General features: G+C 42.3%; 1 protein-coding gene across 1 annotated transcript; it reads left to right on the forward strand.

The window, feature by feature from the left end:
• The first annotated feature begins 1,009 nt into the window (after positions 1–1,009).
• arhgef25b (Rho guanine nucleotide exchange factor (GEF) 25b) lies at positions 1,010–22,349 on the forward strand. Its single transcript, XM_069678259.1, has 15 exons — positions 1,010–1,353; positions 10,492–10,814; positions 10,896–11,000; positions 14,387–14,514; positions 15,439–15,505; positions 15,688–15,791; positions 15,997–16,066; positions 16,777–16,866; positions 16,956–17,048; positions 18,808–18,858; positions 19,044–19,121; positions 19,213–19,404; positions 19,495–19,675; positions 19,757–20,022; positions 21,317–22,349. Exons 1-15 carry the CDS (start codon positions 1,260–1,262, stop codon positions 21,419–21,421), a joined length of 1,947 nt encoding a protein of 648 aa, XP_069534360.1. The 5' UTR covers positions 1,010–1,259; the 3' UTR covers positions 21,422–22,349.
• The last annotated feature ends 58 nt before the right edge of the window (positions 22,350–22,407 follow it).

Genomic DNA, 22,407 nt, shown 5'->3' on the forward strand with positions numbered 1-22,407 from the left:
CGCGGGCAGCCCGGACAGCTGTGCTCAGAAGATCATCTAGTCGTGAATGCTTAATCTTTGCTTTGGGATTAAATCGGCCTGCCTCCGTCCTGCCAGCTCAGTTTGCTGTGTGTGTGTGTCATATATTTCCACATGTTGGTTTTTCCACAGCACGGGAAATGCTTGAGTACTTGTGGTAACAAAGGAGAGCCGACATCTGCCTTATTGATCAGAGAAGATTCCTTACCAGATTAAAAATAAGATTTGTGATCGATCAACCCTCCAGTCAAAAGCAAGCCTATTCCTTAGCATTCAATATTAAAATGCCAAACTGTACAGCAGGAATAAAAATGTTTATATCCTGTCTGTGTCTATAGCTCATTACTCTTTTCATGACAACTGCTCGAGGGGAGAATTTTTATAAAACTTCCCCATTGAAATTAGATTAAGGATTAGACGTTTTGCAGAATGAAGGGTGTGCCAGCTTCGAACGAGAGATGGGTGCGGCTAGCTGTCTGCTATGTGTCATCTTGGCTAATTTAAACCACTGAAATCTCGCCTGTTTTCAGCTGTGTTGGCGACAGTTTTTTATGCAATTAACAGAGAAATAATATGACTTTATATATGATTTATTATATATATTATTATATTATTTTATGTAAACGTAAGCACTCACTTAATGAGCAGATATCCTTAAAACCATAACGGTCTACTTCATGGTGTTGGCAAAAAAAAGTGTTAGGATCACCAAAGTCATTCATCCTCTGGGAGCCATGAGTGTCTGTATACAATAGTGTGCTCCCAAGGACACAGAGGGAACACTGAGAGGGTGAGGGGAGAGGGAGTAGAGGCTGGGGGGGGGGAGAAATAAAAAGGAGGTGGGGCTGAGAAACAGATGCTGGCGCAGCAGTGCAGTGTGTAAGCTACCACCCCCTTCCTCATCACAGCCCCTCCCATTCCCTGCCTCTCCCTCGCTCCCTCGCTCACTTTTGGTCCCTCTCCTAATCTTTACCCACTATCTGACCACACAGAGAGGCTGCAGAGTGGAGGACAGCGCTGTCTCTCTGTCTGTCTTCTTCTGCTGTTATTCTTCAAACCATGGGATAGGAAGAGGGATTTCTACTCAGACTTGGACTATGACTGTGGAGCTCTCTAAGTCCCATCTCCTCTGGGTGTTACTACAGGAGTAGTGTATGTGTGTGCCTGCTTTAATGTGTGTGTGAGTCCAGCGTGATGCCTCCTTCTGATAAACTTCAGTCTGGCAGCAGGAGGGGATCATCATGAGAGGGGGTCACCACCAGCGAGGATGTGGGTGTCAGCACCTGTTCAGAAAACTGCTCGGCAAATGTGGCTGCTGCTTTGTCCGAGTTAGAGGTATGTAGACGCTCTGCTCTTCAGGGAGACGTTCACTATAGTTGTTCTCTGACTGTGGAGTAAAGTTTTGACTCATGATGGTTTTATAGAGGGTTGTTAAACTCCTAAAGTTGTGGTAAACATGTGTTTTTGTTGCTTGTAAATAATGGAGATCTGCTTAGTTGTTAGTTTAGTTTCCTTAAGGCAGATTATTAGAATCCAGTGAATTTCATCCACCCATTTCTCCGACTAATTGTCGATTCCTGTAAAACTTAGAGGGCAGCACCATTAGATCGCAAAGGAAGAACTGATGACACTGTGTTTCTTTCATTTTCAAATGTATGAGGATAAAAGCAAATATTCACTTGACGAGATCAAATGTAACAAAATAGTGTGATAGAGTGGGGATCAGACTATTTAAAGGAATAGAAAATAATTTGAATACACCAAACATACATGTCACCTGCAGTTATAGATGAAAAAATACACTCAGTTATAGCTGAAAAAAGAACACTATTTTTGTTACAATTCAGCTTTTACTTGTGTCAACAACAGACACATTCTACACACTTCTTAGCAAGGCTAATGTTTTAGCATTCCTATTTTCAGTCCTAATTAGAGCCTACACAAAGTGATTGCTGTATTTATTATTTGGGTACAAAAAGGTCTGACAATTGTGAGAGGTTGTCAGGGCTGATATGAGAATTTCTGCTAGAATGGGGATACCAAGATTTTCTTTTTTAGAAATACAGCTGAACAGTTGATATTCATGTCTCATAGAATGTATGTAAGAAGTGGATGTAGCCACCTTGATGTCACACAATATGTTTTTAAACCTGAAGTTTGGCATTTGGCAATTGCCATCTTGTTTTTTGGAGCCAGAATATTTGGATGAGTTTGGAGCTGGAGAGGAGTTAGCGGTCTGGCAAACGTAATTCATTAGCTAGCTTATTAGCAACTTGACAACAGGGTCTCTTTTTGATATGGAACCTGATGAGTGCTTTATTTATTACCAATAGTGCTTTTATTTTATACCAAAATAGCTTTGAGAGTTTTTGCAACATAGTGATGGTGGATCATCATAGTGTGGATCAACGAAACAGACACGGCAATTTAAAGTAGCAGGTCTTCTCATCACTACTACCAGCTGTCCTCTCTGTGGGGGAAAAGCTACTCCTGCCTCCCAATCACAGGCAACAGCTTAACTGAAGCAGCCAAATAACTCATACCCCGCATTCTTTTCAAGAATGGTGAAGTCAGCCAGAGGGACGCAAACCGTTTTTGAATTTCTGTTGTAAATTTGGGCATTTAAATATGAGAGTGTATTTGGATTGACTCGTTTTTGGAGCCGGACTCAAGTGGCCATTTGAGGAACTGCAGTTTGGCACTTCTGCGTTAACCTCATTTTTGACCCTACACACTGGTCTGTATGTGACTGACTGAGTAACTGACTGACTGAGTGAGTGAGTGAGGTACGGTACTTTCAGAGCTGTAGAGAGAGAGAGTTGCGACATCGCAATGGCAGATCATGGAGCATATTGGACCTCCACTGACGCGACTCTCTGTCTATATGGCTCTGGAAACTTTGTTCGGGGAGTAGGCGGGGCTGCTCCTCCGCTGCCCTCCTCCATGCGGTCAGCCACATACTAGGTTTGACCTGGTCTTGTTAGGTCCCAACCTCTTAACCTCTAAGAGGTCTGTGTTAAGAAATCTGTCACAGAGCTACACGGAGGATATGTTTCAGATCCAGAGAAACTAAAAATCAGTGAATACATGCCGATCTTTGCAGTGATCACTGAATCATTACAAAAGGAATTGAGTTTGAATTCATTTATTTAAATAACACAATGCATATTAATCAACATGAGCACTTGAATACGTCATGTAAATATGCCAGATTTAGCCATACAGGCTAATTTACATCTGCAGTCCTTTGCTAACACGTTTGTCATTTAGTTTGACATTTTGTGAAAGAGACATTAAGTCACAAAAATGTACAAATATATTGATGATAACAAAGTAAAGTCTAGGACTTCACTTGTGGTCCATTAAAGGAGCGCTAGCTAGCTAACGTAGAAAGCATTAGCCTGCCTCGTGTTACAAGAGTAAATGATTGGTGTTTAAGCAACACATTTTTGACATCTAACTTTTTATTATAGCAAGTCAGTAGTAGTCCTCTATATGTGGCAGACATTTTTTGATTAAACATTTTTTCCCTGCATAGTGTAAGTCTCTGATTAGTACATCAGATGCCTTTTTCCCTGCTGTTTGGTAAAGTTTTGCAACATGTAAAAGCAGATTGATTTTCTTAATCTGTATCCCTGCAGCACTGTGTCACTACCTTAAAGCAAAGGCAGCTGTACACTAACACAAACACACACACACACACACACACACACACACACACACAATCAAACATACGCATGCTGTACACACACAAACACATCCCATTACTGCCCCGACCCTTAAATCCTCTGTTGTTCCAGTTGCTCGGGGAGTGATTACAGAGCAGCGCTCCTCTGAGCTGCACCGCTCCGCTCAGTCTGCAAATAGACTCGTGAAATGTAAAAAATGAAAATAGCCGTGTTGAGATGCCTTGCTTCCTCGCCTTAGTTTGATCATCGTTAAGGAAAATCACTGACGCTTGTTCTTTGGGATAAACATCGTCTGTGTAATGTGGTGATGAAATGTGTCTGTGTGTGAGTGTTTAAACAAAGTTTAGCAGTTCCCAAGTGATTTGAAGCTATTTCCTCTGTTTTGTATCATTCTGATTTCCCTTAACCTCCAATGAAGACTTCCTTCTTATATCTATATATCTATATACAGTGTTTCTTTCATTTAACACAATGTCCAACAGCTATTTATACATGCAGAGAAACACCTCCAGTTGGGACACTTTCTCGGAAATCTATTTGAAAGTTCAGCCAACAATCTCTCATTGCGAAAACATCACTCTGACTCAGAAACTGCTGTGACTAATAGTCCATTAGCCAAGCGGGCTGTGTAAGGTAATCCCTACCAGTATATGAAGAAATAAACATGATGACTAGCTAGCACAGAAATGTACTTTAGAGCAGCTCATTCAGTAGCCTATCAGGAGCAGTCTTGTGGTTGCTGAACCACAGGATCTTTATTTGAACTTAATTTGCATTACCACATTATTAGACTACCAGACACAGTCCTGTGTCCTGACAGAGAACTAAGTTTGCTCTTTTTTTTAAGATTATTATTATTAATATTTTGGCTTTTTGCATTTATTGGACAGCTGAAGAGAGACAGGAAATGTGGGGAGTAGAGAGTGGGGGATAACATGCTCCAAATGATCGGCAGGCCGGGAGTCGGAGACTGCGGTCGGTGCGTCGACTGTGGATGGGGCGCAGCCTGCTCTACCAACTGAGCTTATCCGACGCTTCACTTGTTAGCTCTTAGCCATTGCAAGTTTATTTGTCGACAGAATTTAAAATGCTTGACAACATGCACTAAAAACATCAACAAGAAATATCGATTAAAATGTAAATGTACAATGTACAATTTAAAAACTGCAACTATGTCAGCTACCCACATAAAGGATGTAACCACAAAGGAAATAAAGGGATATTAATCAGTCATTTGTCTCATAGTTTACTATCAAATACAGTTGACCTAATAATTGCTCAGGTCACAGATGCAGAGTTCAAAGAATGAAAGAAGCACAGGAATGAGACGCAGGAATTACTGAACCAATTGTGATGCATCACTAGCAACTGGCCAGTAGGTAGCAGGTAGCAATAACAGAAACAGTATGCAGCCGACAAATGAGTAGAGGCGGTGCAGGGAAATGACAGCTGTTAGCGGATCTGATCTGTGTACAGGTGTGAAGTTGATGCACAGGGAGATCAGCTGATTAAATCCAGATTTAACCCTGAGCTTCACTCTGCTTTTTTACATGCAACCAACTGTTTGACAGAGGCTTCTCATAGTTAGTAACATGTCATGCCTACATGTGAAAAGGCCTCTCACGTTTAGGAATAATCATTAGGTTAATGTTAGGCAAAGAAGGTGACACATTTGTATTTATGCGTGTGCATGTGTGCGTTTTAATTACATTAATCCGTCACTCTCCTGGATTGATAAACTGTGCATCATCCTGTAAAATGCAGATAACATGGAAGTAGTAGATCTGTAGTTTTTCTTGGAAGTATTACAGGAAGTGAAGCAGGCCGTTTAAGCCCCAAAAGCCTGGATAAGACTGCAATAATGATGATGTCATCCAACAAGATGCACAGAATTACAAGCACGAACAGTAATCAGATTCCATATACAGACAGATGAAGGCCTGGTAGGTGATGTGTCGAGCTTGAGTCATGCTTAGACTCTGCGAGGTGTCATCATACTGTTTGAAGCGGCGCCCCAACAGCATCTTGATAATTCCTGCAGTTGCTGACCATGACCATTTATGGGGTTTAGTGGGGGAAGATGTAGTTAACTGTGTCCCAGCCATCTGCTCTTCAGAGAGAGGAAGAGGGAGAGAGACTTTTATGATTTAAAGTAGGTCAAAGCTCTCTCCCACAACAGCTGGATAAGCGCTAAAACCTTATATTTATATGTAATATTCTTCTTATGTAATATGAGTTAATTAATAACAGAACATGACAAGGAAAAGTATCCTCTTATCATGGACTTTAAATACATTAAGTATACATTCTAACTGTAACCACACTGCTTTTAATTTTCATACATTCATTACTCATCATATCACATCATATTGTCTGCTCATAGACCTCCTAATTGTTGTACTAAAACAGAAAAAGTTCTGATAAAGAAACTATAAATCAAACTTTCAAACGTGAAATGACAACAACCACAGCCGTCGTATTACACCACCAACACTATCGAACAGTATCGAAGCAGATACACACCAAACCAGGGGAAATCAGGAGAAAGTCTGAAACGGTCACACCGCCTGGGCACTTCACAAAGATATTTTCAGCCACTCCGCCATGAAACAACGCTGAACAGTAGCCGCATTGAGAACAAGCTAACGTTAGCCTGACCGCAACACCAACGTAACACAACGTAACAGTAATCGCAGACATCTTAGCAGTGTGAATCAAATACAGCAGACATTAAGCTGGGGTAATTACGAGTCGAGCAGAACTGTCTAAATCAGCATCGCTTTTGAATCCTTTCAGGTCCTGTAGCTCTCTCCACCTCAGACATGCCGCTCCAATGTATACTCTCGTTCTGTTTCTGTCTCAGTCTAACTCTTTCTTTTTAGCTTGCTTTCCCTCATTTCTCTTCTTCGGTTTAACGGTCTTTGTAGTATAAGCCTAGTTGGCAGTGGAGGCAGTTTTTTCATTCCTGGCGGTTGTTTTTAAGCCTTTGTGGACCCAAACCGGCTGATGCTGCGCACACTGAAGAAATTGGGCTTGACCGTGTGAGCATGTGCGGAGTAGTGGTGCTGCGCAGCGTGTGATTGACAGCAGCCTGAGAGACTGCTCGGCTCTGATTGGTTGTTGTGTTTCGGGAGCGTTAGATTCTTACAAATGCCATTAGGAGCAGTAGGAGGAGCCAGAGGAACAGATTATCTCTCTCATGTTCTACTGCATGTTTAAAGTGACAGTTTGAGCAAATATGAAAAAAGGTTAGTTTTAATTATGTTACCTACTACAGCTTTAATGGACAAGGTTTTGACAACATCATAAGCCTGACAGAGCTTTAAATGATTGTTTCACTAGAGAAAAAATGCCTTTTCAAACACCCGCATACCTCGAACAGGTGCGTCAAAGTTGTGTCAGAAGTAAATACCTAAACACCGTCATCATTCACCGCCTTTTTATTTGTCTGTCACATGTCTGGTTGATAATGCTGTGTAGCTTTGTGATCAGCAGTGAGTTTGATTCAGCTACTTCAATAAAGGAAATAACTGTTACTAGTCAAATCAGTACATTTTACTAACAAGTTTGTTTCCACTTTTGAGTAACTCATTAATTTTTTGTAAAAAGTGTAGTACACGGTGCCAGCTGTGTTTGAGCTGCGAGTGCATCAGATAGGATGACCATTAATTGTGATCCACATTAAACCTCCTCCACGACAGACAAGTTGCACACATCTGTCTTAGTGATATCTGAAAGTGAAAAAGGCTTTCTTTAAATTTAAAGTTATAATAAGTAGGATTTTTCCTTGCATTTTGTCAACACATTCAAACTGGGCCCCTCCTCCTGGGCAACAGAAGCTCGCTCTCACTCTCTTATGCGAGAACACGCCCACCCCGCCGAGGTAACACCGACAGCATCACGGTTACCGTTGCGCTAGCATGCTAACCGCCGGTTATCTTGTCCTACCCGGTTTTGAAGGCCAACTCTGCATCGCTCTTTCGCCATGTTTGCTGGTCTGAATGGGGCCCAGTTGCTAATTTGAACTCCCACACTCACCAATACTCTATAGTCTAAATCCTACTTATTATACCTTTAAGTCAGACATTAATATGTACTGTTTACTGTTTCAGAAAATGTACAAAAACATAATGTTAATATAACTTGGATGTCCATAAGGCTTGCACGCACGGATGCACTCACAGCACGCATGCTAGCATTCACTGCTGACACTCTGCAGTCAGGATGAGGGTCCAGCTGTTGCTCTGTGGGAAAGTGACACATTACATAAGTGCCTCAAACAAACATGACAAGCTGTGTCTCTCAGCTTGGCCGGGTTTCAGACATCACAATGATCATCACGCATCATTAAGGGTCAGTTCATAGAAAACGTTGATGTATTTGTACAAAAAAAACCTGCAGTAAGGTGCACTTGTTGTGTCATTTTAACAGATGGTAAGGTGGTGGTAGTGGTCCTGTATGACCTGACCTTGACTGATAAAAACCGAGTAGACCAGATGGCTCTCTCTGCTCAGCGTATGCGTGTCTGTGTGTGTGTGGGCATCTATAGATGTTTGCACCAACTCAATGTGTTTAATTTCCTCTGTTCTTATATTGACGACATATTTGACGGTAGGGTCACAAAGTTATTTTCCTCTTGTGGGGGCACTGAAGGAGTGTAGAGTACCAGGGCCGTACACATTCTTAGCAGCAAGGCAAACAAGTATTTAGAGGGTGTTAGGCTCTGCATGGGTTGCTCTTTACAACCGGATCTGTTTCTGATTTTTATGGAAAGGATCTCAAGCTGCAACCAGCAGGAGAAAAGTATATAGTTTGGGAACCTCTGATAATATGCAGATGATGTGATTCTGTTCATTTCATCAGCCTGTGACCTCCTGTTTTCAGGATGATAGTCAGCACTCAACGTCTGAGGCCATGGTTCTTTGCTGGGTCGCTCTCTCTCTTAGTTGGGGGAGCAAATGCAGTAAGCCTGGTGAAGTGTCAGCATTAATATTGTCGACCTATGTTCCAACCCTCACGTATGGTTATGAACTTAAGGTAAAAGAACAAAAGAAACATAAGAAAAATAGAACCAACAGAAAACACTGGGCTCACACTCAAAGGCTAAGAAGCTCAGATATTTGGAGGGAGCTAGGAGTCCGTGTACTGCTCTTTTGCATTGAAGGATCTTGTTCGGATGCCTCCTGGGTGCCTTCATTTGGAGGTTTTCTCGGCACCAACTGGTTGGAAACCAACCAAGTTGCAGAGATTAAACCTACTTATTGGGCTCAGGAGAGCCTCAGGTTCTTCAACGTTGCTGAAGTGAGGGAAGTCTGGACTACCTTGATGTATGTGCTGCCACTGCGCCTCAGTTAAGCATCGGAAAAGGTGGCGGACGGATGAATGGATGAAAGGATGATGTTAGCTTTTAGCTCACTGCACGTTTGGTTGTATAGTCTCCAAGATGCGCTAGCATGGCTGAAGCCTCGTAAACAAAGTCTTGCAACTGTGCTTCTTCTTCTGTCTCTACTTTTTCTCTCAATGAATTTCTTTTATCCCTATTTCTTTCTTTTACCTTCCTAAACTGGATAGTTATCAGCAGTTTCCCCACAGCCCACTGGTTCAAGCCTTCAACAAGAACCACCAGACATGAACAAAACACTTGTGACTTTTGCTTATTACACACATAAACACACACACCCTCCTCTCTTCCCTTTTCGCAGACATTTTGAAGTATTTTCTGTGCATATGGCGTCTTGTTTAATGTCGGTATCCGGCAGTTTTGGCACACGACTGACCCAGATTTCCACTGGCTTCTTGAAAGCTTGTTATTATGATTACAGCTTACATAAATGTGCTGACAGGGAATAGTGGGTTTTGGAAAGACTCCAGAACGACAAAATAAGGGCTCCTGACAGATTCCACTTTGCTCCGATCAGCAGAACACGGTGAAATGTTAATGTTAGGGTGCTTGATTAAAACAGCGTGGTTGAGGATTAGATACCAGTTTCCACAGTCAGGGAACTCAGAGCGGGAAACCAAATCCAGCTGTGGAGTTAGAGGTGTCAGCTCGAGTGCTGATCCAGGCTGAATGTAGACAGAAGGAGGGCAGCTCAGTGCAGACATGATGGCATCGGATTGTAACCTTTAAATGCTTTATTCAGCAACTACATTACATTAATTAACAAAAGTAACTACTGTATGTACATTTACTTCAATAAGTCTATGTTTTTGAGTTACTTGATCGTCCCTTTATTTGAAGCTTTATCATAGTTTTACTGTGTTTCACATGGGAATGCTGCGCTGCATCTATTAGACAGCTGTGGTTACTAGTTATCTTTCAAAATAAAACAAATCAATAGTCAAATAAAATAATTGAATACATTATTTTATGCTTGTTAGCAGTAAGTTTTCACAATAAAACGTCAATAAAAAGTTGACTCCGTGATTCTGACAGCTGAATGGTGTTGCCGTCGGTTGGTGTCACCACATTTCTGTTTTAAATAAATTAGCTTCTTAGAAACTGTGCAACAAATGTGTGCAGTCAAATACAGTATATAATTTCCAAATGAATCTATGAGTCGGCCCTCGTGAGAACAGTCCTGTTTGAGTGTTTATAATGATTTAGGATCGGTATGTTCTGTAGCTGCTGCTCCTAAAGTTACAGTTCGGGCTTAACACAGGAAATTGTACAACATTTTTGTGTGGAAATCTGTCTGCAGTATCTGACCTGAGAGGACGTACCCCACAATTAGCTTCTGTACATTAACCCAAACCTTTTCCTCCCCTCCCTCTCTCTCGGCAGCAGAGTCGTACTCTGTGGCGGGCGGTGACGGCAGCATTCCTCCATCGGTGGGCTCAGCGCCCCACCAGGCCTCAGGCAGCTCCAGCCCCTGCTCACACTCCTCGTCTGGAGGATCACGGCACCCCGTCAGCGCCCTCAAGAAATGGCTCACCAATCCCGTCCGCAAGCTGAGCTCTGATGGCAGAGGGGGAGCGGGCAAAGCGGAGAAGCAGATGTGCAGGTCAGACGTGAGGCAGCCGGCGTTGCTCCTTTCCCACAGCGAAGCTCAGCTGAGGCCTCTGGAGCCGCACGACAGCTACACCATCCTCCCGTCTGGAGACGTGGTGAGACTGAGACAGACGTGTGCAGCTCGAACACATAAAAGTCAAAGTCTTTTTAACGGTTGCTGTGTTTGTGTTGAACAGGTGTGGAGAGACGGGATGCTGAGTCCACAAGCTCCAACTCCTACACAACTGTCCTGTCAGAGTCAGTTATCTGACCTCCTGCAAGGAAGAGACACGCAGAGTCTAGTAATGTCTCTATTCTATTCTATTCTATTCTATTCTACTTACTTTCTTAATTTTTCTATTTTTCTTAGTTTTTCGCCACAGTTTTGTTTTTGATATGATAAGACCTCCTTCTGAGATCAGGTTGGATCAGAATGGTAACGGTCTGTTATTCACGGCAGCGGCCTGTTGTACAGAAATAACAGACCATAAAATGCAGAAATGGACCAATCAGAATCCAGTATTCAAAAGTGGGAAGGTTTAGAGATGTTAGAGCGGTTTAGAGACACAACAAATAGGTTCAAATAAATATCAATTCGCCTTCACTGCATAAGCAGCAATCATATTGTCAGTCATTGCTATTTAAACTAAACCATTAAACAAAAAGGCTAAATAGTAGTTCAACTTATTGGGGTAATGGTGTCGTTAACGCCAGAAGAAGGAACCAATTTCAGAGTGATATTTATGGTACAGTCCTCTCCTCAATCTGTGCAAGCTGTGTGTCTGTAACTAGCAGGACAATATTTGTTTGAAAGAGGTAGGGGTGACCGCGTGCAAACAAACATTTGACAAAATCTTACTGGGAAGTAGATATAAATGATCAAATATATGAAAAAAAGAATCATGATCCGCTTAAGAGTTTAAGCTTTTCCTCACACTGAAACTCTGAATTAAAAACCTGCACCTGTCCACCAGTTGTCCACCACCAATTGTGACAAATGAATAGCACAGATTTTCACATTTAACCGCGTCTCTGCATGCTCATCAAAAAGATACTCAAGCACGTACGATAACTTTCTGGCAACCGTACACTATTTGGAGTCCTCTTTGAAAGGCCCAGTGGAGTGGAATCAATCCTGTGGGCTTTTCCAGACAACATCTGGAAGTAATCAAGTACGTAAGCTGTCTGTAACCGGCTGCAACAGGGTCAGGGTTTGGGGTTAGGACTGTACTGACATGACACCCAAGCAGCGAGAGCAATAGTAAAAAAAAAAGTTCATTATTACAGTTAATTTTAGAAATAGGAGATGAAGAAAAAGCTCTGTAGTATCTCCTATCCCATGGGCACTTCCACCTCTTCGCCACTCTCCGGGTTTGGAGCAGCACCAATACACCTGAGTCAGTCCACCTAACAAATCCAACAAACAATAGTTCAACCATAAACATAAACACCAAAATCCACATTCCTCTTTCTCTCCAGGAAAGGTGTGAAACAGGCCTGTGGACGTTGGCCAGCACTCCGTCTGAGAGGACAAAGTCCAGTTACACAAGTGTTGCATAAGAGATAGGAAGAAATAAAACTTTCACCCACAAAGTACATTGTGCTGCTTCAGAATTGATTGTCCTGATTTTCCGCCTCTCTTGGTCCGATTTGGACAAAATTACTTCATAGACACCTGCAGCGTTATGTTTACTTCCGCTCTTCAAATCTAGATTGTTCTTTAAAGGAATAGTTAGCTTATTTGCTTTCTAGCTTAGCTTAGCATAAAAAGACTGGAAACAGGGGGAACCAGCTAGCTTGACTAGCAAAATCCACCTACCAGCAACTCAGAAGTACTCATTAGCATGCTAAACTCATGTCTTTAATCTTTAAAAAAAAAACCTGAAGTGATAAAAAGGACCATTCACAGTGTAGCTAGGAATTATGTGTTAACTGGCACATAATCTGACACATAATCCCTCTGTAAAATGCAAATATTACAATGTTTGTTTGTTTTTGTAGGAATTTTACCAATGGTATGTAATGTGTTAATTTTTTTAGCTTAAGAGAAATTGGATTTTGTTATGTTTCTGCAGAGCTTTCGTAGCTTCAGCTTCATGACAACGTGACGGACACAAGAGTGGTATCGACCTTCTACTAAAGCTAATAAGCATATTTCTCAGAAGGCCAAACTATTCCTTTAAAGGTATAATCAGTGCTAAATGATGGTTACCGTTGCGCTAGCATGCTAACTGTCGGTTACATTCACGCTAGCATGCTAACCACCGGTTACCTTTGTGCCGGTTAGCTTGTCCTACCAGGTTTGAGGCACCTACCTATCCAACAGAAAAAGGGCCAACTCTGCATCGCTCTTTCGCCATGTTCGCTGGTCTGAATGGGGCCCAGTTGCTAATTTGAACCACTCCCACACTCGCCTATGCGCTGTGATTGGCTCAGTGAACCCCAACAGCGCCCCTCCTGACACCATCCTGTGCAAAGCAAAACAACAGAATAGATGCAGAGGGAAGGGTCTGCACACACACTCACCAACACACATGTAGAGAGGCCCATAAGTGATGATTCATATTATATTATATTTGTTAAAGTCTATATTTTATTTTTCAAGGAAAATCCTACTTTAATACTACTTTAACTTCATGTTTTTTAGAGAAGCTAATGGACTTCTAGCTGACAGGAAATTACTATAAAGGAGGAGGAAACATTAAGAGCAACAACTAGCAAGCTAAGCTCAGCAGTTTTAGTTGCTGCCGATGAAAGGATCAGAACAAGAGTTAAAAATCAGTGATGGATGATGGCAGGATGTCCGCCGGGTGAAGACTTACACAGCTGACTTAAAGAGAGAGAGGGGGCAAAAAAACTGACCCCGAAAAAAACGTGAAAATAAATAGAAAGTGCATATTTGACCTACAAACGTACTCAACCAGAGGATTATCATCTTGTGCAGTGAGGCAGAGAACAAAATATGTAGAGACTACAGTATGTCAAGAGGATGACATAAGATTACAGTGCTTTTATGTGGTATTTTATTATAACATCTCTGTGCTGCTTTCAGTTACCCCGACTTTTATTATCCGACTTGAATTGTCAAAATGTTGCTTGTTGTTGTTCGTCTTTATCTTTCAGGCTTGGCTCTCCTTTTTAACATCACTGCTCAGTAGTCTCCTCAGCAGCAAAGAGACATTAAAAAGGGATTATTACTCTCAGGTTACTTGGGATTTGAGGTGGCGTGACTTTCCAAAAGGGATTGGGAAAATTGCTCTACTTATGTGTACCCCATTATTAGGACCCTCTTGTCTTTAAATGTTTCCACAGATGTGTTGGTGGTTGGGTCGGGGGACGCTGCAGATTAAGTTTAATGATTTAAGTTTGTGGTCAGACATCACTCTGCACCAGTGTTTGAAAGAAGTACTCTGATCTTTGTTGTCTTCACTTAAAGTACAAATATATCACCGACCTTTTTACCTCCAAATATAAACCACTTAAGATGTATGGAGATCAACTCTCTCTTTGGTAGAACTGCTAACAACTCATATACATACAGATTTTCAAAAGTGCTTGTGTAAGTGTATTTTCTACTAGGTTAAGCTGTGAGACAGAACAGGAGGACTCTCTGTCTGTCTCCTCTTTCATAACATGTTCCAGTGTTAACACTAACTAAAATCTGTGCTGTCTTGTTCGTGTGTTTCAGAGTAAAAAATCCAGCATCAACACTCTCCTAGGAGAAGATGGCTGCACTGTGACCGATGACTCAGACATCCAGTTGTCTGCTACAGCGGACAGTGAAGAGGAGAGGAGCATCGCCTTAGAGAAGAGCATGTAGGTGTTCACCTTTGCGTTAAAGATTTAGGGAAATGTGCTTATTTGCGTTCCTGCAAAGAGTAAGATGAGAAGATTGATGCCTTGATACATATTTAGCTATAGCCAGCAGGTGCTTAGCTTAGCATAAAGACTGGAAATATGGAGAAATAGCTAGGCTAGTTCTGTCCAAAGGTGAGGAAAAAATGCCCTTGAGCTCCCTTAGATCACTAAATAATTAAAGAGGGGGTATTATGTTGTGTCACATTTTAAGACATAAATATAATGTTACAATGTTGGATGTCCAGACTAAACGTGGGTGAATTTTCAAATCTGTAGGTAAAAATATGTTGGAGTAATCCCCCGGCTTCTCAGCTCAGTCTGCAGGCTGCCGTGAACGCCAGGTTTCACACAGTTTTTTCTCCATGCCTCAGCAGGCTTCAGAGAGCTGGCCAATCAGAAGAAAGTGGGCTTTGTAGGGAGCGGGGTTTCTTAAAGGGACAGAGCTGACCGAGTCGATTCAGGCAGAGGCTGTATGAGGGCCTGCAGAGCACCAGTGTGAGAAAAAAGGAGTTTAAACAGTAAATTATGCTAAGCTACAAGTTAGCATAATACCCCCCCTTGAAGTTGGATCTTGTTTGGTAATCCATACAAAAACTAGAGAAAAAAACACAGGTTCAGGAGGGGTTATGAGGGAAAATTGACATCCTTTTCGTACCAGGCTAGCAGTTTCATCCTTTTTCCAGTCTTATGCTAAGCTAAGCTAACTGGCGGGCTGTGTACTGGGGACGGTGTGGCTAAGAGTGGTATCAATGTTCTTATATAACACTCAGCTAGAAGGCATGTTTCCCGTAATGTTCCTTTAACAATTACATATAAGATTTAAATGGTTATTTTTATTATTAAAGAGCCTTTGTTTTCTGTTTCAATCCCTGTCTCTCTTAGATACGTGCTGACAGAGCTGATAGAGACGGAGAGGTTGTATGTGGAAGATCTTGGACTCATAGTGCAGGTGTGTCTCTCTTCAAGTCACTAATCTGTCTGAGACATTTTTACAAGACACAACTGAGATTCCTTCATCATCAGCTTTCTGCAACATTCAGGTCTTAATCATACATCTGGAAACCTCTGGTGTGATTAATTACATATGTCTGTGCATGTATGTTGTGTGAATGTGTGTGTGTCTGTGTATAGGGCTACATGGCCACCATGTCCAATCAGGGAGTTCCAGAGGACATGAAAGGGAAGGACAGGATTGTGTTCGGAAACATCCATCAGATTTACGACTGGCATAAGGAGTGAGTCAAAGCATCTCTTCTGTCACTTCCTCCGGATTTGAACAATCTCTAACAGTACACTTTTTTTCTTTTTTAAAGCACCTTATGTTTCATGATGGTTCAGCGTTTGTCACGTCCCCTGTGTCCTTATGTTCCCTGCCTGTGTGTGCGTGTGTTTGGCTGCGTGACTGTTCCCTCCTGACCCTCTCTGCTTCGTGTCACACAGTTATTTCCTGGGAGAGCTGGAGAAATGTGTGGGTGATCCAGACAGTCTGGCTCAGCTCTTCATCAAACATGTGAGTCTACAGTTCAGTGAGTAACAAAGTTTGGATGAGAAGTTTTCTTTTTTTGGCCTCTCTGCGGGTGTTTTAAGGTCGGCTGAAGGTTGCAGCCGTCACACAGATCAGAGCCCTGGCCCCCTGCCATACAGATGTGTTCTCGTGGTTCGGATCATTTGTCTGCAGGTGCAGCTGCAAAGTTAACGCTCTTGTAATCACTTTGGTGTGACTAAAGAGCTCTCAAATGTGACAATCAGTGTTAAAGACGCTCCGCAGAGACCACGCTGTGTGTGAGAAAGAGCTGGACTTTCTAACCCGGAACTTTGAAGTATTTTATGTCAAAGTGAAAACAGATTTCTACGAATAGATCCAAAACAAGTACAAACATTAACACAGAATACGACTACAAGAACTTTAAAGGGGCAGTGTACACATCAGTATCAGTGTCTAGTCTTGTGAAAGCAGAAAAATGACTGTAGAAATGTTTTGATTTGTTGCAGCTGTCCGCTTCACTCCTAGTTGCCTAATTAAGCAACAACAAATTAAACCATTCTTCCTCAGCCACTGGAACTATTTAATGAGGCAAAGTCCCCGCACTGATTTAACAAAAACTCCCCAAAATATGTCTATAAACTCTGCAGCTCAGAAGCTTTGCTCTGTCTCGCACAGATTATTGGGAATAACAGTCACATGACTTTTTCCCTACTCATAAATTCTTCCATTTCCAGGAACGGCGTCTTCACATGTATGTGGTTTACTGTCAGAACAAACCCAAATCCGAGCACATCGTCTCCGAGTACATCGAGACCTACTTTGAGGTGAGTAAACTTTTCTACTAGAGACAGCTTTACTGGAGCTCCTGAAACACTTTGAACACGTCCTCTGTTTTCTTTTTGTCTCCTGACAGGATCTCAGACAGCAGCTGGGACACAGGCTGCAGCTCAACGATCTGCTCATCAAACCTGTGCAGAGGATCATGAAGTATCAGCTGCTGCTGAAGGTTAGCTGTTTTACATGATGACGTCTCTGCATGCAAGGCCCTGTTACATGATAATATTGATTTAACATTATTTTAATTATAATATTAAACATGATTAAAGTCTGTAAGTGAGGTATTGAAAAGACAAACAGCTTCCCATGAATCCTTAGGGAGAGCAGTCTGTGTTACTTTTAATCATTGAGCTGTTCTAACAGGACCGGAAGGTTTTCAGGTTGTCCGTCCTTTTCTTCTTACGTGCACGCATCCGTCCCAGTCTTGTCATTGTGATATCTCAGGAACACCTGGAATGAAGATTACTTAAAGCACATCTTGGGGAACCTTTTGGCGGTTAAGTTGAATTAAATTAATACGGATTCATCAATATGACCTACAAAAACAAGCAAGACCAGCAGTGACAAGATTGATTATTTCTAGAAATATTTTTAATGCCTGAAACTGCTGCCGCAGGGTAGGTGTCAGGTGAGATTAACAGCACGTGGGCAAAACAGGCTTTGTTTACATTTTCCACTGCAAAAATTCTTGATTTGTTTAAATGTAAAACAAAAAAGATTTTTCACCAGAAAACACTATTTACACATCTACAGGACAGGATCAGCAAAGAGATTACAGGTACTTCTTTGTCCACAGGGGGCGCCAAAATCAACACAAACTGAAAGTTCCTCACAGGAGCTTTAATGTCACAATGTTACAACTTCATTTAGCAGACGCTTTTGTCCAAAGCGACGTACATCTGAGAGTTAATACAGCATAAGCAACGATCAAGAGGGGAGGGAACAGAGTCAGTAAGTGCCAACAAACAGCTTCAGGTGCGACCGGACACTGGTGCCGATAGGCAGTGCGCAGGGCGTTTTTTTGTTGTTGTTGTTGTTTTGTTTTTATAATGATCATCATCAGCAACATCAGCAAGGTCAATATAGTTTGGCATCATCATAACAATCCTAATCAACATAAACCACATCCTCAATGTCATCATCATCATCAATTGCATCAATATCATTAAGGTCAGAGGTGTTCATAAAGAGCTGGGTCTTTAGCTTCTTCTTAAAGGTGAAAGGGACCGAATGGAGTTTGGTAACTCGTTCCGTTACCGGGGGGACGACAGAGGAGAAGAGTCTAGTAAGCGTCTTAGAGCGTAGTGGGCGGGAGGGAGTGTAGACCTGGATGAGGGCGTTCAGGTAGGCAGGAGCGGTTTTTGTTGCTGTTTTGTGAGCAAGCGACAGGGTTTTTTAATTTGATGAGAGCGGCAACTCAGAGCCAGTGGAGGGATTTCAACAGTGGAGTGATGTGTTGTTTTGGGTTGATTGAAGACCAGTCGTGCATGCTGCGTTCTGGATCATCTGTAGAGGTTTGAATGTGCATGTAGGAAGGCCTGCCAGTAGGAAGTGTGTGATATCACGAGAGCCTGTACCAGCAGTTGTGTTGCATGCTCTGAAAGGTAGGGTCTGATCTTCCTGATGTTGTACGGGGCAAATCAACATGACCATGAGCAATCGAGGCCACACTAATGCCATTACAAAAGTATTCATGCACTTCTATAAGTATGTCAAACAGGATAAAATGATGAAGAGATTACATTTTTTACCCAAAAGGTCAAAGGTCAACTTCAATGACATCATAATTTCCATGAAAAGCACTTTGCTGGCTATGTTCCCTGTTCCAGCCACTGCAACACTGTCATGCTGATAGCATAGAGTTATAGCAGAGCTGTTTCTTCTTTCTTACTGAAATCTTTAAACTTTTCTCTGTCTGGCAACCACAGGACTTCCTGAAGTACTACAGCAAAGCAGGACGGGATGTTGAGGAGCTGCAGGTACGCGCTCATTAAAGAATGTGAACACATACATACGCTCATTGCTCAGCTTATTAGGAACACAAACTGTACAGAGTATTATTGCAGTCCAATACAACAGACCTGCACTAAAGCTTACTTTCATTAAGGATGAAGTGCTCAGTTTTTGTTTCACTGATCCTCCTCCAACCCTATTCTTCCATCAGAGGGCGGTGGAGGTGATGTGTTTTGTGCCAAAACGCTGTAATGATATGATGAATGTGGGCCGACTCCAAGGTTTTGAGGTGAGACACTGACTTTATCTGTCTGTTATCACGGATAAATCACATTACAGGATGACTTGAGGTCTGCGACAATGTTTACCTCCTGTTTCAGGGAAAAATCACAGCCCAGGGGAAGCTGCTCCAGCAGGATACTTTCTCCGTCAGCGAGCTGGAGAGCGGCCTCGAGTCCAGGCCAAGGGAGAGGCGGGTCTTCCTGTTTGAGCAGCTTGTCATCTTCAGTGAGCCGATAGATAAGAAGAAGGGCTTCTCTTTGCCGGGGTACACTTTTAAAAACAGCATCAAGGTGCGAGAAACGCCGTGTTCTTGAACATCTTTCAAACATCCCTGCTTTCCTGTTCTTCTTCATGTTTAACTCGTCTTCCGTGTGCTTCAGGTCAGCTGTTTAGGCGTGGAGGATCACTCTGAGGAAGATCCATGCTGTCTGGCTCTGACCTCCCGCGGCACAAACGGCAGCTTGACCCGCTTCATCATGCAGGCATCATCTCCAGATATACAGGAAGCTTGGCTCAGTGACGTGGTCCAGATCTTAGAGACGCAGAGGAACTTCCTTAATGGTACCAGAGCTCAGTGTTTCTCCTACAGTTTAAGAGTTGGGTGTGTTTGAGTGATGTGACATCTCTTCCTGTCCGCTGCAGCCCTACAGTCTCCAATAGAGTACCAACGCAAGGAGAGCAAGTCAAACAGCCTGGGCAGGAACATGAAGTCACCGACTGCGTCAGCGTCTGGCCTCAGGCCTCGATCCTCAGCCTCGATGGACCGACGTCAGCCGCCCTGCCTGCTGACTTACAACTCCTCCCTGCCTTCTCTGCACCCGACGCAACAGCACAGCCCGGCCTCGAACACGAGACACGGCCGAGGGACGTCCAATGGCCTCCCGCCCTGCAGCCTGCATAGCATGCAGGTACATCAGTCTCACTTTACACAACACAGAAAGCTTATTACAATTCTTAAAATGTAAAAAGATGTATAAGGTGAGGTTAGCTTATGCACTTTATAGGGTAGATCAGATTGGTACTGCTGTTATCTGTGTGTCAGCAGCCTGAGAGTTTGTTGTCATGATCACTGACGATGAGGGGAAACGACTTTCTGCTCGCCTTTGTTAAACATCCTGTTGTTTCTGTGTGGATTCACAAACCTGGTCGACCTAATCTGTAGCTGCCGTCCGTCCGTCATCCAGTTTATGGAACCACTGACCTGCTTTTTAATCTTATTCACTCAGACCTCCACAAAGAGAAGGAAACAGTTTGATCACATAGCTCTTATTAGATGTGCTGATCTGGCCGGATTCCACAAAGTTGGATCAGCAGTTTTTCCATCCTGCTTTTTCGATGCAGGAACTCAGACAGGTTTCCCATGTTGCTAAAAATATTTCTCTTATAGTGCTCATCCCTCATGGAGAAACCTTTGTCAGGCTTTAAATAGTTACTACCTGACATTTTATGTCCAAATTATCTTAATTCAGTTAAGGTAAAATTGTGTCCCAGTTGGGCATAAACTTGTGGTTCTTGTGTTTTCTGAGTGTGGTGCATGTAAACACAAAAATACTCATTTTTGTTGCATTCATGTTTGTTTTTATTATTTTTTTTTTAAGTTGCTCTAATCAATATTTTCATATTAATGATTGATCAAATGACAAGGTGTAGTGTGTTAGTGGTCTCTCATTTTGACAAACCCACAAAGAACAGACAAGACAGCCATCTGCTGTGACCGGCTGGGTCAATGTCACAACTCTATCTGCCGAGTTTCAAGCAACAGAAGGCAGCTGACACACTTCCTGCCTAGCAACAAAGAGCAGTAGCGGCTAGGTAGTAAACATAGCACAGCATTTAGCAGCTAAAGAGCCAGGTGTTTCCCTCAGGAAGTGGTTGCGACCAAATACAGAGCAAACAGATAGGGAATACTGGATTAGGTGGCAACAAACACAACTCTAAATAATGTTTTCCAGTAGCTGGTATACGTTTAAATTAGCAAATGTTTGCTAGCATATTAGCTGTATTATCTAAGTGTCTAGTTAAGATTGATAATATCTATTTCAGGGAGATAATCTCAACTCCAAACTTTTTAATTAGACTTTATCTTAATTTCTCTGGTGGTTGAGAAATTTAATCTCACAATTTTTTGAGTTTTATAATCAGTTCTGAGGATTCTTTGAAAATGGGTCATGTGTTCGTTAATTTCTTTCCGTTTCCTCTCAGGGCGTGACTGCCAGTTTCCAGGCGACCGCGTTGAACGAGGGTGGGATTTATTCAGCACATCGACCAAACAACCTGGATCAGCTGAAGGAGAGCAAGCGGCAATGACCTGCGGGGGACAAATGAACTCAGTTTATTCATCTGGAGTCGGAGTGCCTCCACAGAGTCATAGACTGAATATGTCTTAACATCCAGTCAGCGGTCAGACTGGATGTAAGACGGCTCCTCTGTCAGCATCTTGGTATCACTCCTGTACTGAGGTCACAAAGGTCTCAATTTTTAAATGTCCTGAATTTTCCTTTGTTTCTGCTATTGTTTAGGCTAACCTGGATTTGATCCTGTGTATTAATATAAGTCTGATTGCTTGTATGTGTGTGTGTTTGCTCTGCATATGCACATTTCTACAGTGAGGACCGATGAGGTGATCTTGTTTAGAACAGAAACTGTACTTCATATTGTATATGCATAACTTTCGTACTTTTTTTTCCATTGAAAATTCCTTGATGGATATTTTTGTAATGCATAATATTTTCATAAGAGAGCAATTCAACTGTGTTCCCTCTGAGATCTCAAATCCCCGTACACCGTCACACTCTGTCCTCAAATAACTGCGTCCCCGAGTGAGCGCAGAGTCCAGCTCCACTGTGGGATCTGAACCCATATGAGTTGTGTCCGTCTGTGAATTCCCTGCAGATTAGCAAATAGCTGTGTTTTCCCTCTGGGGGGATATTTTTACCCTGCCATTGTTAAGAGTGCTATCTGAACTAAACACATTTAAAAACTCACAGCAATCAAGCGGAAAGAGGAAAAAGGGAACAAAGATAAAACAGCGGTGCACATCTGTCACTGTCATCTGTAATGTAAATAATCTCATGTGGGATCATATCAATAAAGCTCGTTGACATGTGGTGTCCTGATACGCACACAGAATGAAAGAGAAATGCAGATATTTTATTTATATATATATTTTTAAAGTACATTCTCAACAGGTTTTGAGTTTCTTTATGCCACAGCAAAGAACTGATTCTTGGGCACAAACAGGTGAGCGGCCCTGAAACCCTCCCACATAAGAGCGAGACACCAAAACACAAAGA

This window comes from Semicossyphus pulcher, unplaced genomic scaffold (genome assembly GCF_022749685.1).
Source record: "Semicossyphus pulcher isolate SPU_LCO1_2020_fin unplaced genomic scaffold, fSemPul1.0.p SCAF_3, whole genome shotgun sequence".
In the NCBI taxonomy this organism is placed as follows: domain Eukaryota; kingdom Metazoa; phylum Chordata; class Actinopteri; order Labriformes; family Labridae; genus Semicossyphus; species Semicossyphus pulcher.

What these genes read in the sequence shown, in the direction of transcription:
- arhgef25b (XM_069678259.1), top strand. Translation starts at nt 1,260, where the DNA reads ATGAGAGGGGGTCACCACCAGCGAGGATGTGGGTGTCAGCACCTGTTC. An exon ending in TCCTCCCGTCTGGAGACGTG is followed by an intron (nt 10,815 to 10,895) that starts GTGAGACTGAGA and finishes TGTGTTGAACAG; the next exon opens with GTGTGGAGAGACGGGATGCT. An exon ending in GAAGAGACACGCAGAGTCTA is followed by an intron (nt 11,001 to 14,386) that starts GTAATGTCTCTA and finishes CGTGTGTTTCAG; the next exon opens with AGTAAAAAATCCAGCATCAA.